The sequence below is a fragment of the Lactuca virosa genome, chromosome 9, assembly GCF_052849685.1.
Source record: "Lactuca virosa cultivar CGN04683 chromosome 9, Lactuca_virosa_CGN04683_v6, whole genome shotgun sequence".
NCBI lineage: Eukaryota > Viridiplantae > Streptophyta > Magnoliopsida > Asterales > Asteraceae > Lactuca > Lactuca virosa.
Genome location: NC_136434.1, coordinates 87,787,471 through 87,804,533, shown reverse-complemented (window position 1 = coordinate 87,804,533; position 17,063 = coordinate 87,787,471). Strand labels below are relative to the sequence as shown.

Sequence of the window (17,063 nt, the reverse complement as noted above, 5' to 3'; positions counted from 1 at the left end):
TCATTTAAAATATGAAAAGACAAAGGAGTTTCAAATCAATGTGGTGCTTAGAAATATAGTCATTTGAGAATATGAAAAGACAAAGGAGTTTCAAATCAATACTGTGCTTAGAAAAATGCTTCTATTATAAGATATATAGATATAGATAGATAGATATAGATATAGAAGATAGATAGATATAGATATATTTGTTCTTAGCAAATTAAAGAACATATAAATTTGATATCATACGGTGACAATCACGTAAACAATATTATAGTGATGGCCCGATGTGTTTGACAATTGATGCGTCTCTTAATTTTTCCTAATTTTCTTCAATGTTCCTAAATTTTCCAAAATTTCCTTATCTGTCTAATGGATAATTACTAGTTTACCCTCAGTTATTTAATGAGTTATCGTTTACCCCTTGTTATTTTATCCGATGATATGAATCTATTATGTTTAGTGATTCTATCACATTAAATTGATATTTTAGATACTACGAATATATATATATATATATATATATATATATATATATATATATATATATATATATATATATATATATATTACAAAACACTTTTCTTAAATAAAACAAAAACTTGTATATCTATTCTTAATAAAAGACTCCCTTAAACTACACGTGTCATCCTTTTGCTCCTCCTACTTGCCACGTGTCACTACCGCAACTTTCCTTTCCCTGTTTTTCCCGCCCATTCCTTCTGATGTAAATTCTACATCATCACCTCCCACTAATCAGGAATTCCGTTTAAATTACAATTCACCAATTTAATCTGCAAGAAATCAACAATCAATTTTCCTTCCGCCTATCTCTCCTAATATACGACTTTTATTTTTTTTGTTTGAATGTGTGCCGCCTGCAATTCTAATTTATTTGTTTTTCATCTCCATTCCATCATCGACGATGTGTTAAGAGGTAGAAAAGACCAATTAACCTGGTGTAATGATCCTCCGTCCTCAAAGAAGTTCAGATTTGCATTATGTTCTACCTTTTTGTTTGTTCTAATCGGGGACAATCCAAATTCTTTTCCTCTCCATCTGTCTGCCTCTCGAACCCTAATTCTCATAGAAAATAAACATGTTTTCTTGAAGATTTGCTTACATGCTGCATGCATAAATCAAGAATCTTGGCCAATTATGCCACATCAATCTCCTAGCTGAAGCAGGTTTGTAAAAAATCTAATTGATTTAAATTTTGTTGCTTCTTATTATTGTTGTTCAGTTTTTTGTTACTGGTATGTGCTCATCAAAAAAGATTTTTTTTATGATAAATCATATAAATTTTGGTCAAATGTTGTGTTCAAGTTTATTGTTTTATGCTTGTAGCAGGTAAATGATAAAAGCGGTTAAGAAATTGATGTTTTATGATGATGCCTAATAGGTGTTTGATGAAATGCCTAAGACAAACAATAATATTATATCATTTGGTTAATCATGAATCTCAAACAACTTTTCTTATTGGCATTTGGTGATGAAGATTGTACCTATGTAGCTTCATTATCTCCCCCTTTTTTCCTATATGATTATCTGTTTTCTAGACCCCCCCCCCCCCCTCTTCCACACACACCCACATAAGTTATAACACATACCATTATTACTTACTTTTTGCTTGGTTATCTGTTTTCTTTTGGATGATAGCAGGTTATCGGGACTTTATCAGATGAAAATGGATTTTGTAGTGATCTTTACATGATAGATATCGGGTACTTTCTCTAATCTCTTGGGGTAAAATTTGATTTTATGCATTAATTATGATATAAATCAAATTGGAGTTTTTGGACCTAAAGATACACGAAAGTGGATACCTTATTTTCCTAAATCTCGAGTTAAATAAAGACCTGAATGTGATTGGTTGCTCCATCTAGTAGAAAATTTCCTAAAATTGAACTTTTGTATTGCTTAGGTTAAGAGAGTGGTAGAGGTTCTTTGTATTCTCATCATGAACCTTTTTTTTAATATTCTCTTCTATTTTGGGAAGTAGGTGATGTGTTATATTAAACACAATAAGGTATTTGAACGCCTTAAGTTAAAGATTAAAAAGTAGATAATAAAATTTCATGATATTTGTTAATGTTAGTGTTTGCTTTTTTTGTCCTTTTTTTTAGAAATTACAAATTCCAATTCCTATTTGATTCGGTCAGAATCCTCTGACCGCTGATGAAGCACATGCGTTTTTTTGGTTCGCAAAGGAATGTAATCAGTCAAAGTAATTGGAAATAGAAGTGCAATCTGCCACGTGGTTGGTGCCGTTTTAGAGTTAGCTGGTGTTAATGGTCAGGTTATAAAAGTACAATGGCATTTCTAGATTTCATACAAAACAATTGTCTTACATGTAAGTTGTAACATGTGCAAGAAATAGAAATCAAATTTATAAAACAATGTGGATGTACTTGATGAATGGGATTGAAATAAATGTGTATAAAACAAGATATAAAGCTTCAATGATCGTGTGTAAATTACAAAAAATGGTAATTGTGTAAATTACATAAATGGTCCCTATGTAAATTACAGTTATGATCCCTCTATAAATTATACTTATGGTTCATGTGTCAATGTAGAAATTGTCAAGTTATGGTCCCTATATAAATTACAGTTATAGTCCATGTGTCAATGTGGAAATTGTCTAAGTTCTTGCAATTTTATTCAACATCAAGTTTCTTTGCTCTTTTTAATGTTGTATATTATCTAAAAGCTTACTATTACATGGAATAAAAGTTGACCCCTTTAGAAATAAAAAAGCTGGAATTACATGCTATGAAACTAAAAAAAAAACTTAAAAAATATGCTTTATAATAAACAAAATCATATTTATGTATATATGATCTTCTAATATAAAAACATGCTCATAATTTTCAATAAATAATAAACATTCATTATTTAAATACATATTTTACAATAAACAAACCAAGCAAAGTACATTGTTTTAATTTGTTCTAACATATTAAGAGTACATTCCCTCTTTGACTTCCTTTCCTTACATCATACAAACTCATGATTTTATCATTGCTCAATAATTAAGTTATAATTTGATTAATTTTTTTAAAAATAAAATTCCATCTGTGGTGTCTACGGGTTATAACATAGTACACAATATATGTATCTTCTTATACTAATAAAAGAATAGTTTATTTTGTCATGTATCACTCTAATACACCTCCTAATTAATATTATATCATATATGAGGTCAAACAGTTTCAATTTTAAATTTGGTTGACCTACTTATACTCTCCACCGATCATTTAATTCTTATCTTAAATAACGTGACTTTTTGAAATTTAAATTTCTAATCCGTTATAATAAGGAAACACATATTTAAATATTTACTAACTTCATCCCTTAAAGTCAGTAAAGTAAATCGATTTTGTTTGGCAAGTTAATTTACATTATTTTAGAATATAGTAGCTATATATTTAAAGCATTTGTAAGAACTTTATCGTAACAATTGAAGTTATTATTAAATATTTTAAGACATATGATATGACTTACCAATAATATTTTTTACTCTTCTATTTTTTTTCGGTTTCATTTACATAAGGAATCACATGGTTTTCGGTTCTAGATTCACCACTGGATGCAAATACATTATTTAGTTGTCAACTCAATATTCGGGATGTGTATACTAAAAACAATAATGGATGCGGGTAAGTAAGTCACTTGGGGTGATAGGTGTTGATTTCTTGTTACTATCGCTTTATTTGTTTGGTTTTTGCTTTTGTCTTAAAGAATTGAATTCTGATTTTAGAGGCTCATTATGCTTAAAAGGTATTGTCGGGGACAATTTCAAATATTTGGGACAATTTTAAATGAATTTATTTCTTTCATTAGCAACTTACAATATTTAAGTTTTGCTCTGGATTTTATATTTTCTTTCATAAGGAAATTTGGTTCATCATGTTTGTTGCAAAAATAGATTAATGATAGAATTATAAAGTTGTTAGTTTCATTGATAATGATCCGAATTCAAAAGATTATCATGTTTGGTGTGAATATAGATTATAGGTAAAATTGTAAAGTTATTTTTTTCCCTTTATCTTTCTTTAATCTCGGAAACACAATTTTTATTCCTTCTATTTCCTTCAAACATGGAAATGCGAAAGGTAGTTACTCTTTTCTTTTTTCTCCATATTTTTCTTTCTTTTATTAAAACTGGGAAACAAACAAAGTGTAAGGTCAACATTGAAGTGGTTTAAGGTATAATTTTAGATTTTAGATGATTAATTTTTCCCCACACCACACTTCTATTAGCCATGGACCTAATAAGTGGATTTGTTTAATGGTTTGTTTGTGGTTTTTAGTTTTGTTCCACTCAATTCCACTTTGTTTTTATGGAACTAAAAATTGTAAAATCAAACGGACTTGGTCTTTGTTCCACTCATAGATTTTTCATCCATCCATAACATACAGATTAAAAATGTTTGTTATATTCAGTCAAGTTCTATTCCCCGTACCAAATCGATACCTAAGATAAAATTGATATTGGAATAAAGTTAGTTGGCTTTAGCATTTTCGGGTTGTACATAGAGTTTGACATGGTGTAAGTAGCTCTTAAACACAATATACTACAGATTTATAAAATATCAATTTCCTGTAAAATAGATAAGTTAGTTAGATTGACCAATGTTATTATCTAATATAAGTTAGGGTGAAAAGTGAAAGCATACAATTACTTTATTTTGAATTTTGACTGTAATGGACGACAGAGGAAACAACACACCGGCAATCGGCATCGACCTCGGAACAACCTACTCATGTGTCGCTGTTTGGAAGCATGATCGCATCCAAATCATTCCCAATGATCAAGGCAACAGAACCACACCTTCTTGTGTTGCTTTCGTTGATGCCGAACGCCTCATCGGCGATGGCGCCATAAACAAAGCCGCCATGAACCCTGCTAACACTATATTTGGTAAACTTTTTTTTTTCTAGTTTTTATTGAATAATGTTATTCTTATTAAGGAATAGTGAGAAACCGGTCAATATTTCATGAACAAGGTTTTGCTTTCATTCCGTTCGGATCTACTTAAATTAATGTTTGTTTGCGTATTCTACTGCATATTACTTTGTTCCTTTAAATATCACCAAGAAACATAGCTTTAGGGTATCAAAATCTTTACGGGTATATCTTAATTATAGTTGGTTTTCAAAATTTTCACTTGGCTATAAGGACCTAATTAACTGTGGATCGATGTACAGATGCTAAGAGGCTGATTGGAAGGAGATTCGGTGATTCCAAAGTGCAGGATGACATCAAGTTGTGGCCTTTTAGGGTCATAGAAGGGCCTGTCGACACACCAAAGATTGTTGTCTCCTTCAAAGGTGAAGAGAAGGAATTTTTGGCTGAAGAAATTTCATCGATGATTCTTGGGAAGATGAAAGAAACTGCTGAGACATACCTTGGAAAACCTGTGAAAGATGCTGTGATAACAGTTCCAGCTTACTTCAACGATTCACAACGTCAAGCAACAAAGGATGCTGGAGCTATTGCTGGACTTAATGTCATCCGCATCATCAATGAACCTACAGCAGCTGCAATTGCTTATGGTTTGGACAATAAGACTGACATTAATGGCAAGATCAACGTGCTCATCTTTGATCTGGGTGGTGGCACTTTTGATGGATCTCTATTGACCATTGCTGAAGGGGGTACCATTGAGGTGAAAGCTGTTGCAGGTGACACTCATTTGGGAGGTGAGGATTTTGATAACCGCATGGTGGATCATTGTGGTCGGGAATTCAAGAGGAGATGGAATAAAGACTTGAGTGAGAACAAAAGAGCATTGGGGAGGTTGAGATTTGCTTGTGAGAAAGCAAAAAGGATTCTCTCATGTAGTACTCAGACTTCAATTGAACTAGATGGCTTGCATGAGGCCATTGATTTCTCCATGAAATTCAGTCGAGCTAAATTTGAAGAGCTCAACATGAGTTTCTTTAGTAAATGTATTGAGATTGTGGAGGAATGTTTAAGGGATGCAAAGATGGAGAAATCGTGTGTAAATGAGGTGATTCTTGTTGGTGGCTCAACTAGAATACCAAAGGTCCAGTGTATGTTGCAGGAGTTTTTTGAAAGGAAGGAGTTGTGCAAGAGTGTGAACCCTGATGAGGCTGTTGCGTATGGTGCAGCTGTTATGGCTGCAAAGTTAAGTGGTAACAATCATAAGAGTTGTCAAGATTTGTTGTTATTGGATGTCACTCCTTTATCTCTTGGTGTGGAAGTAAAAGGAGATATATTGAGTGTTGTGATCCCTCGGAACACTCCAATACCTACCAAGAAATCTAAAAAATTTTGTACAAGTGAGGACAATCAATTTTTGACAACTATCATGGTGTATCAAGGTGAACGAGCCAGATCTAAAGATAACCATTTGTTGGGAGAGTTCACAATTTCTGGAATACCACTGGCTCCAAAAGGAGTTATAAAATTTATGGAAACCTTTGAAATAGATGCCAATGGTATCCTCACAGTCACATCGGAGATAATATCAACTGGTAAGACTGAGAAACTCACGATTACTAACGAAAATGGAAGACTCTCAAAGGAACAAATGGAGAAGATGGTTAAAGATGCTGAGAATTACAAACAGGAGGACAGAGAATACAAGAAGAAAGCAGATGCATTGAATGCATTGGAGGATTGCATATACAACATGAAGTATAAGATAAAAAATATGACGAGAGGTAAGAGGTCGAGGAAAATGGAGGTTGCTATTGCTGACACAACCAAGTGGATCGAGCACAATGAAGCTGCATCTGTTGATGAGGTTCAACGCATGAAGGAACATCTGGAGTCTCTATGCATGGACGAGTTTTAGTCAAGAAATCATGGTAATGAAACTCGTGTATCTTCTAAAGTCGTGTTTTGTTTTCATTAGATGATGTTTACTAGCAATTATGGGGAAATTTCTTAAACCAATAAAAAATGTTAAACCAAGAACCTTTTTGTATTTATCTGATCAGTTGTGAACCAAAACATGAATCTTGGAATGCTATTTCGACTGCTCAAGCAAGGTACTTGATTTTGTTATATTTTGTTTTTGGAAAATTTTGAGTACCATCTACATGTGTTGATTGTATAACTTATAGTAATATTTTTCACAACACACTTGTTTCTAGACTTTCAAGATTTATGTTTACCATCGGAGTGCTTAAATGTTCCAACTGAGTTCATGGCCTAACAAGTTGAGATGACCACTTTTAAGATTGAGGAAGACTACATTTTTTCCTTGTGCATATCCACAATGGAATTGAAAGAAAGTTGAATGTGTATTGTGAGATGTTGATTTGGCAATTTGTTGAATTGAGGATGTAAGGTAGCTTTTGGTATGTAGGAATGGAGTGGACAAAACATCCATTTTCGAGTGCCGTTTGACATAGATTCGATTAGGTCAAAAATGAGATTTGACTATAATTCAAATGGGACTAATTCTTTTCCCACCCAAAAGGGTGGATCACACTCCGCCTGGAAATCAGTTACCCACACCCATTCGCCGGATATTAGAGACTGAGATTGCCCCAGGTTACACAATTGTTTTTTTGTTATATTACATTTTTGGTTTATGGGAAGGTAAGATTTTATGCTGACTTTTTTAGCATGTTAAAAACGAACAAGATATATGACCATTGACAATTTTCTAACTTAAATTTGGACTTGGTTGAAGAAAGAACCCTTGTCTTTGTACCAATTCATGATCAGAGAATCATGGAACTTTCTGACTACAACCCGTTTGGTGATAATTCAGAAGCAATGAGAGACGTTGGTCAAACATATACAAGTTATTGGAGTGAAATTTAGGGGTGTTGATTGGGTATAACTTTCGGGTTTCGGATAGTTCGGGTTTTTTTTGTAAAAATAATAATAACCGATACCCGACCTACATTGCACTTCGGGTATTCGGATTCGGGTAGATTGAGTTTTAATTCGGGTCGGGTATATTCGAGTATAACTGAAAATTACCCACAATTTTTTTGATACTTTTGGGGTCTTATAAATTGAATGCAATTTTTTTTTATAGAACAACCTGTTTTTATATTATACCACCTTGTTGTTGGGGTTTGAAAACTCTTCTATTAAACACGAAAATAGAATTACAATAGGAGGAGCAACTCTCACACTCAACTATTACAAAAAACCAACCCTCTCACTAACACTCTCACTCTAAGTGTTATACTATCTGTTTCTCTGTGTTTTTGGGATGCATACAACTGAAGAATGAAGTCTCTATTTATAGTCTTGGCAGCCACCATTGTAGTTGCGTCTATTAATTGTGTTCATCATAGGGTGGGAAGAAAAACTTGTCCCGTAGGTTTCATTTTGTCAACAATGATGGCTACTGTAGCTTTGGAGGCTTTGGAGGCTGGAACACAACAAATCTCCCCCTCCAGTCTCCGTCCAACAATCCTCATCCCAACTATGTCAGCACATAGTCTGTGTTTCTCTTGTGTCACCACCTTTGTCAACATGTCTGCCTTATACTTCATAGTATTTCCCTTTCCGTCTTTCTTCAGTTTGAAAACCCACTTGTTTTTCAAGGCTTTCTTTCCTTTGGGGAGTTTCACCAACTCATATGTATGATTCTTCTGCAAAGAGTTCATTTCTTCTTCCATGGCCTTCTGCCAATTTGCTTTGTCAATATGAGATTGAGCTTCTTGAAAGCTCTCTGGCTCCCCCTCACTAGTAAGAAGGATGTAGTTTGAAGTCGGATATCTTCTTGATGGAGCACGGACTCGTTCGGATCGTCGAAATTGAGTTCCTTCATTTGCAACTTCTGGCAGTGGATCTGAATTATCCAGGGGTGGAAGCTCCCCCTCATCAACACCTTCTTGATATGCATCATCGACTTCTTCATCCACTTCTTCAGCGGAAACATCTTCTTTATTTTCAGATATTATATCTAAAACTTTGGAGCTTTGTTGCTTGTTAACCGGTGCCTTGAAATCATAATACTGGTTTTCATAGAAAACCACATCTCTACTTCGAATAACCTTCTTTAGTTCTGGGTCCCATAGCCTGTACCCGAACTCTTCATCTCCATATCCAATAAAGATGCATGGAGTGGATTTGAGGTCCAACTTCTTCCGCAGTTCACTTGATACATGTGCAAACGCCTTGCACCCAAATACTCTCAAGTGAGAAGATGATATGTCTTTACCCGTCCATATCTTCTCCGGAACTTCAAAATTCAATGGAGCGGAAGGTGACCTATTTATTAGATAGCAAGATGTCAATACAGCTTCACCCCAGAATGGCTTTGGGAGTTTAGTCATGCTGAGCATGCATCGAACTTTCTCAACAATGGTGTGATTCATCCGTTCTGCTACACCATTGTGTTGTGGGGTTCGTGGGACAGTCTTTTCATGTCTGATACCATGTTCCGTGCAGTATTTAGAGAACTCACGGGAATAGTATTCGCCTCCATTATCTGATCGGAGACATTTTAGCTTCTTGCCTGTTTGTCTTTCCACCATTGCATGAAAAGCTTTGAAGCGGTCCAATACTTGGTCCTTCGTTCTCAAACAGTATGCCCATACCTTTTGTGACGCATCGTCAATGAATGTCACAAAATACCGGCTTCCACCAAGAGATTCTACTTCAATGGGTCCACATACGTCGGAGTGGACAAGGCTCAGCAACTCAGAGCGGTTCTTTCTTGTGGAGCTAAAGGAAACTCTGTGTTGTTTCCCGAATAGGCAGTATTTACAAGGATCCAAGGCAACATCTTTTGCCATTGAAATGGACTCCTTCTTTGCAAGAGTCGTCAATCCCTTCTCGCTCATGTGGCCTAGTCTTCTATGCCACAAGTTTGGTGATGTCTCTTCTTTAACAACATTGAGACTTGGTTGAAGCAACTTTGCATGACTTTTATAAAGAGTACCATCAAGTTTTCCCCTTGCAACAACCATAACACCTTTCAACAACTTCCAGGTGCCATTTTTGAATTGATTATCATATCCTTGGACGTCAAGAGCTCCAACTGAGATAAGATTCATTCTCAGCTCTGGGACATGCCGAACATCTTTCAACACCAATGTACATCCAACATTGGTCTTTAAATGCACATCACCAATACCAGCAATGCTTGAGAAACTGGTGTTTCCCATCTTCACGGTACCATGGTCTCCGGGTTTATAAGTACTGAATAAATCCCGGTTTGGAGTCGAATGATATGATGCAGCGCTATCAATCACCCACTCATCATCATGAGTTTCAACATGTAGGCATGCTTCCTCCTCGTATGTAACAAGGGCAACGTCTTGTGTTATGGTGACCATGGTTTCACCATTCTCCCTGCTTGGATTCTGGCTTGTCTCGGGCTGCTCTCGTAAGAACCTTCGGCAATCACTCCTTTTGTGGCCATAATAATTACAATGATTGCAATAGCCTTCGAACCATGTATTTGAAGATTTACCTCGCTCTCGCGATTTCCCTCGATCTCGTGATTTCCCACGATCATGGGATCTTCCTCTACTTTGACCATGTCTACCTCTGCCTCTACCTCGACCTCGGCCTCCAGTTCTGCCTCCGCCTCTTTCTTTGTTTTCTGACACGAGGGCAAAAGACTGGTCTGTACCAGCTTCTTTCCTTCTGGCTTCCTCGTTCATTAGGGCATCTGTGACCATCTCCATTGTTACTTTACCACCGGGGGCAGAATTGCTGAGAGTCACAACAAGCGTCTCCCAATTATCTGGTAGAGAACTCAAGAGCAATATGGCTTGTTCCTCGTCTTTGAGAACCCAATCAGCAGCACCGAGCTGGTTTACGAGATCCTGGAACTGACTCGTATGCTCAGTTATGGACGTACCACTTCGTAACTTGTGGTTTACAAGGTGCCTCATCAGCAAGGTCTTGTTGCGTGCCGTCTTTGCCTGATACATATTCTCGAGCTTCTCCCAAAGTTTGTACGCGTCTGTCTCTTGAGAGACATGATGAAAAACACTGTGGTCGATCCACTGTCGAATTTGTGCCACCGTTTTCCTGTTTATTCTCGTCCAAACTTCGTCTGTCTTCGTGTTGGGTTTGACGCCTTGCTTTTCTATAGGCTCTGCTAAATCTTTCAGATTAAGCAAATCTTCCATCCTTGGCTTCCACATGTTGTAATTTGTGGGCGTAAGTCGAACCATCGTAATCGTACTTGTAGATTCCATTGAAAATAATTGCAAATTTATTTTACAAATATTTCGAGGAAAAATTAGATAAAACCGAGCTCTCGGTTGGATTCGGAAGCGTCAAAAATGGTGGGGTAGAATTTTTCGGGCTCAAAATATACTTTCTTGAAAAGTTATGTGCTAATTTGTAACTTTTCAGAACTATAGGGGCTAAACTGTAATTTTCGGAACTTACAGGGGCCAATCTGAAATATTTCTGCCAACCAGGGACTTTTCTGAAACTTTTCAGAACTCCAGGGACCAAAACAGATGTTTTCAGAAGAACAGGGACCGAACTGCAATTTTTCAGAAACAGAGGGACCTTTCTGCAATTTTCTGGAACTTCAGGGGCTAAACTGCAACTTCCTGAAATTCTGGTCAATGATGACCTCACTGATGACGTCACTCCTTCTTCCCCGGCAGTCTTCTCCGGCCACCTGGTTTTTCCGGCGACTTTTCCGATCAGATTTGACCAACTTTGACCAACGATTTGAGGGCCTTCTGGTGGTCAAAAAATTACGAAAAATATATTTTCGGAATCCTTGAAACAAGCCCTTTCCAACGGTGTACTCAAAAACGGATTTTGAGACAAAAAAATTTTGACGAAAAAACAGAGAAATTCGTAAAGAATTCCCTGGACACCGAACCAAGCTCTGATACCAGTTGTTGGGGTTTGAAAACTCTTCTATTAAACACGAAAATAGAATTACAATAGGAGGAGCAACTCTCACACTCAACTATTACAAAAAACCAACCCTCTCACTAACACTCTCACTCTAAGTGTTATACTATCTGTTTCTCTGTGTTTTTGGGATGCATACAACTGAAGAATGAAGTCTCTATTTATAGTCTTGGCAGCCACCATTGTAGTTGCGTCTATTAATTGTGTTCATCATAGGGTGGGAAGAAAAACTTGTCCCGTAGGTTTCATTTTGTCAACAATGATGGCTACTGTAGCTTTGGAGGCTGGAACACAACACTTGTGCAATTGACGTACACATAAAAACTATTGAATCTCATTTGTGAAACTCACTACAATTACTAATAAACTAGTAAACATGCCCATGCTTCACAATGAGGATGATGTTTTTTTCTGCATTGTTTTGGTTAGTAAACAAATATATGAAAGTGTTTTACTAAAATACAAAGAGGAAGTCTCACAATTGATTGTATTTTACTTATGATTTCATTTAGAAAGAAACTTGCAAATTTGGAGTGTAAATACAAGACTTGCATATTGCAGATTTGAGGTGTAAATCTAATTACTGAATAGCAAGAATTGTACAACAATACCAAAAGTAGACCACCATGAGATTTAGACAAAGATGATTTGAGAAGTTTGAAGCCTGAATGTGTGCTACTTGACCAACGTACCACAACTACTATCAACTTCCTGAAGTATGAATTTCCCTTTTATCCTCAACTGTTCCGTATGTAAGTTCAATCTGCAATAATCAACTAAAATATTAATATAATGTTTTCAAATAAAATAATCTAATATCTCACCCTTTCAAGATACATCAACCTATTTTGAATATATATAATTAAATAAAAGCTTTTCAGCAAAAACGGTTGTTGGAGTGTTACAACGATTTTTTAAGCTCCGGTCTCTCTGGAAAGCTAAGCTGTGAATAGATTAAATGGAGTACAGGTTAAATGCAAGGCAAACAATGTACTTTCATTGATCTATTTATTTTTATAACATTCTACTTTCATTCTTCAAAGTACAATGACTTCATAAGAAAACACTTAAAAGGACAATGCTATAATACATAAATAAAGGAAAGTACATTGTATTCTGATGATAGTGAAATGTATATATGAGGCTAGGCGGAGTGGAGCACGGTGCAACTCGGCAGATCTGACGTGGACTCGGCACACCGGAGCATGAAACTCGCCATGCGGAGCTCGAAGCCAAACTCGGCATTGGCATGTCGAGTCTCTTTCTTCTTCCTCCCTTCTCCTCCTTTATTCTCCCCCACTCAACAGCCTATACCCTCCTCTCTTCTTCCTTCCTTCTTTCCTCCTTTCTTCTTTGTTGGAGTTTCTTTATTGGAGTTGAGGTGGAGTTCGGTTTGGCTGACACAACTCCCCTCGGACTTATGTGATTTAATATAGAAATAAACTAGTACATTTTATTTGTTGTTTTATGGAAATATGGGAAGCTCTACACTCAGTGTCGTCACTATACACCCATCACCCATGTCACATTACATATCAAAATATAGATTGTTTTTTGTGATGTAACTTGTTATTTAATATCTATGTTTATCTTTTGATAATAATATATATTTATAGAGTTTTGAAACTACATTCACTACAAATAAAATGACAATTAGTGGCAAAGAAAAAGTGTCACTAAAAAAGCAGGCTAATTAAGACGAAGGTGGCAAACGAGATATAGGGCATCGTTGTGGAGGTTGAAGGCGGCGACGATGATGCATGATGGAGGTAGAGGTGGTAGTAGTCGGCGTAGTGGCTAGAAAGAGGTCGAAGGTGGTGGCTAAAAAAAGGCCGGCGACAAAGGCTAGAACTAAAGGTGGTGGTTCTTTAGGGAGAAAGTGGAGAAATATGGTAACTATAGAGAAATTTGTGGAAGGTGGTGGATTTTAGGGTTAAGATAGTATATTTCTAATAAGTAAAAATTATTTTGAAACTAAAGAAAGGGAAAAAAAAAAAAGTTTAAACATAGATAAAATAGGAATTTCAAATCAAAATTATTAAATAAAATTAAACCATAAAATCCACTCGAAGAATGTTTATCTACCACGTAAACTAAATACACAAGATATATATTAATGACAAGCGAATTTTTAGCAACCCAAGGTATAGTGTAATTTTGTGTAAACCCCCTTAAATACTATAAGTGAAAGCACACAGATTAATTACTTTATTTTGAATTTTGACTGTAATGGACGGCAAAGGAAACAATGCACCGGCGATCGGCATCGACCTCGGAACAACGTACTCATGTGTCGCTGTTTGGAAGCATGAACGCATCGAAATCATTCCTAATGATCAAGGCAACAGAACCACACCGTCTTCTGTTGCTATTGCTGGACTTAATGTCATTCGCATCATCAACGAGCCGGCCTACAGCAGCTGCAATTGCTTATGGTCTTGACAATAAGTCAGATATTACTTGCAAGATTAATGTGCTTGTCTTTGATTTGGGTGGTGGCACTTTTGATGTCTCTATATTGACCATTGAACAAGGGGGTGGTACATTTGAGGTGAAAGCTGTTGGTGGTGACACTCATTTGGGAGGTGAGGATTTTGATAGTCGTATGGTGGATCACTGTGCTCAGGAATTCAAGAGGAGATGGAATAAGGACTTAACTGGGAACAAAAGAGCATTGGGGAGGTTGAGATGTGCTTGTGAGAAAGCTAAAAGGATTCTCTCATGCAATACTCAGACTGCAATCGAACTAGATTGCTTGCATGAGGGGATTGATTTTTCTATGAAATTCATGAGTCGTGCTAAATTTGAAGAGCTGAACATGGGTTTCTTCCATAAGTGCATGGAGACTGTGGAGGCATGTTTAAATGATGCAGAGATAAAGAAATTGTGTGTGAATGAGGTGATTCTTGTTGGTGGGTCAACTAGAATACCAAAAGTACAGTGTATGTTCCAGGAATTTTTTGAAAGGAAGGAGCTGTGCAAGAGTGTGAACCCTGATGAGGCTGTTGCATATGGTGCATCTGTTATGGCTGCAAAGTTAAGTGGTAACAATGATAAGAGCTGTCAGGATTTGTTGTTATTGGATGTCACTCCCTTGTCCCTTGGTGTAGGAGTATTAGGAGAAGTATTTAGTGCTGTGATCCCACGGAACACTCCAATACCTACCAAAAATCTAAAATATATAGTACAATTCGGGACTACCAAACTTGTGTAAATGTTAATGTGTATCAAGGTGAACGAACCAGATCTACAGATAACCATTTGTTGGGGACTTTCACAATTTCTGGAATACCACCGGCTCCAAAAGGAGTTGCAGAACTCGAGCACTACTTTGAAATAGATACCAATGGAATTCTGACAGTTACATCGGAGATATTATCAATTGGTAAGACAGAAAAACTCACAATTACCAACGAAAATGGAAGACTCTCCAAGGCAGAGATTGAGAAGATGATAAATGATGCTGAGAATCACAAACTGGAAGACCAAGAATTCAAGAAGAAAGCAGATGCATTGAATGCATTGGAGGATTGCATATACAACATGAAGTACAAGATAAAAAATATGGAGCAAGGTGTGAGGTTGAAGAAGATGGAGCTTGCGATTGCTGACACTACCAAGTGGATCGAGCACAACCAAGCTGCATCGATCTGTTGACGAGGTTCAGCGCATGCAGGTCTATATACTTGTGAGAATTTTAGTTTTTAAATATTCTAAGGTGGTGTGTCTTTTGATTTAGTTTTATGTTAAATAGGAACGTGCAACTTCTTAAAAATACAAAACAATCTGAAACGTTTAACCAAGAACCATTTTGTATTCATTTTGTTTGGTTGCAAACGAAATCATGAAATTTGGAATGCTATTTTGGCTGCATGCAAGGCATGTGCTTTTGGTACATTATGGATGTAGAGAGTTTTGCATACCATCTACATATGTTGGTTGTTTAATTTAAATATTTGAAGTCAAGGTGCATAAATGGACCTAAGCCTCAGATTATGCCTATAATGCTTATATAAGGATTGGCTGATTTTTTGTCAAATCTAAATCTTGGTTTTTGAGAAATTGAAGCACAAGTTATCAATCTTTCACCTGAAGAATACATTATTGTTTTTTTATTTGTTGGGTCTTAATGTCTTGAATGATGCACGTGTTTACATTTTCTTCGGGTATTGATCTTGCAAAATAGTGAAACACCCACAAAAAAGAAAAAAAGAGAGATGTTAGATTGTGTTTTTTTTGGATTTTGCTTTTAAATGATTTGAATGTGTGGGGTTTTTTGGTTTCTATTGAGTAAGATTTTGTGTTGACTTTAACAAGAAATTTGATCGTTGATAAATTTCTAAGTCAAACTTGGATTTTGTTGCTTTGCGAGAATGGGTGAATTGAATAGAAAACCCTCGTCTTTTGACCAATTCGTGATCATAGATTTGATTTTAAAGATTGTTACAATTTGAGCGACAGGGAACTTTCCGACTACAACACCCATTTGTTGATAATTGGTAAATTGAGAAACGTTGGTCAAGGATATATGCAAATTGCAATGGGTTTAATGGAGTAAATGGTTTTGAAAAACTTCCATTTTTCCAATAAAAACTGTGGTGCATTTTGATTAAAAAAGAATATTATTTAGTTATTTAAAAAAAACCTGACACATGTAGCACTTTTTCGGTTTAAACATTTTCTTTTTCTTTTTTTCAATTAACACTTAAGACTATCTTACCTTTTTTGTTTTCTGATAAATTGCAAGAATTGTCCTTCTTGTGTAGAGTTAATGAGTTGATTTGACTTACATTGCGGGTTCAATCTATTTATAATATATAAAATATGTTAAGGATTTCAACTCAATCCCACATGTTTAACCAAAAGGCTTCTAGCCTAGCGGTATCAGGTGGTGTCCTCCCTCATTGAGGTCGAGGGTTCAAGTCCCGTCGTGGACATAGGTGGATTTAAGTGTTAGTTTAGGAGTAGATTATATATTGTATTTGCCGGTTCAAAAAAAAAAATCTCACATGTTTAAAAAATGATTAAAAATGTAAAAAATACATAACAAAGATGATTTTTTTTTTCTTATTTAAGTTTGACAAGGATTAAATCCATATTAAAGCTAGGCTAAAAGGACAATATGGGCAATTTAATAGATTTGGACTTTATTTAAAGAGAATGACAAACTACAAGGACCATTTTTGCTTTTTTGTTTGATAGTAAGAGTAAAGTTGTCCCTTCATTTAATCTCTATTTA

The 17,063-nt window shown here is 35.8% G+C and overlaps 1 protein-coding gene and 1 pseudogene across 2 annotated transcripts; both read left to right on the top strand.

The window, feature by feature from the left end:
- Positions 1-745: 745 nt before the first annotated feature.
- Positions 746-6,926, top strand: LOC145137732 (heat shock cognate 70 kDa protein-like). Of its 2 annotated transcripts, none has more exons than XM_079071869.1 (4): positions 746-1,169; positions 1,645-1,706; positions 4,704-4,909; positions 5,197-6,926. In XM_079071869.1, the coding sequence occupies exons 2-4, from the start codon at positions 1,693-1,695 to the stop codon at positions 6,810-6,812; spliced, it is 1,836 nt and encodes a 611-aa protein (XP_078927995.1). In that variant the 5' UTR covers positions 746-1,169; positions 1,645-1,692; the 3' UTR covers positions 6,813-6,926. The 2 variants fall into 2 exon arrangements, with proteins under 2 accessions (XP_078927995.1, XP_078927996.1); XM_079071870.1 differs by having other exon boundaries at positions 1,642-1,706.
- A 7,127-nt stretch (positions 6,927-14,053) lies between these two features.
- LOC145139487 (heat shock 70 kDa protein 4-like) lies at positions 14,054-15,481 on the top strand (annotated as a pseudogene).
- The last annotated feature ends 1,582 nt before the right edge of the window (positions 15,482-17,063 follow it).

Bases quoted from the DNA above. Each gene is read 5' to 3' on its own strand.
- LOC145137732 (XM_079071869.1), top strand. The intron at 4,910-5,196 runs GTAAACTTTTTT...ATCGATGTACAG, and splicing joins CCCTGCTAACACTATATTTG to ATGCTAAGAGGCTGATTGGA.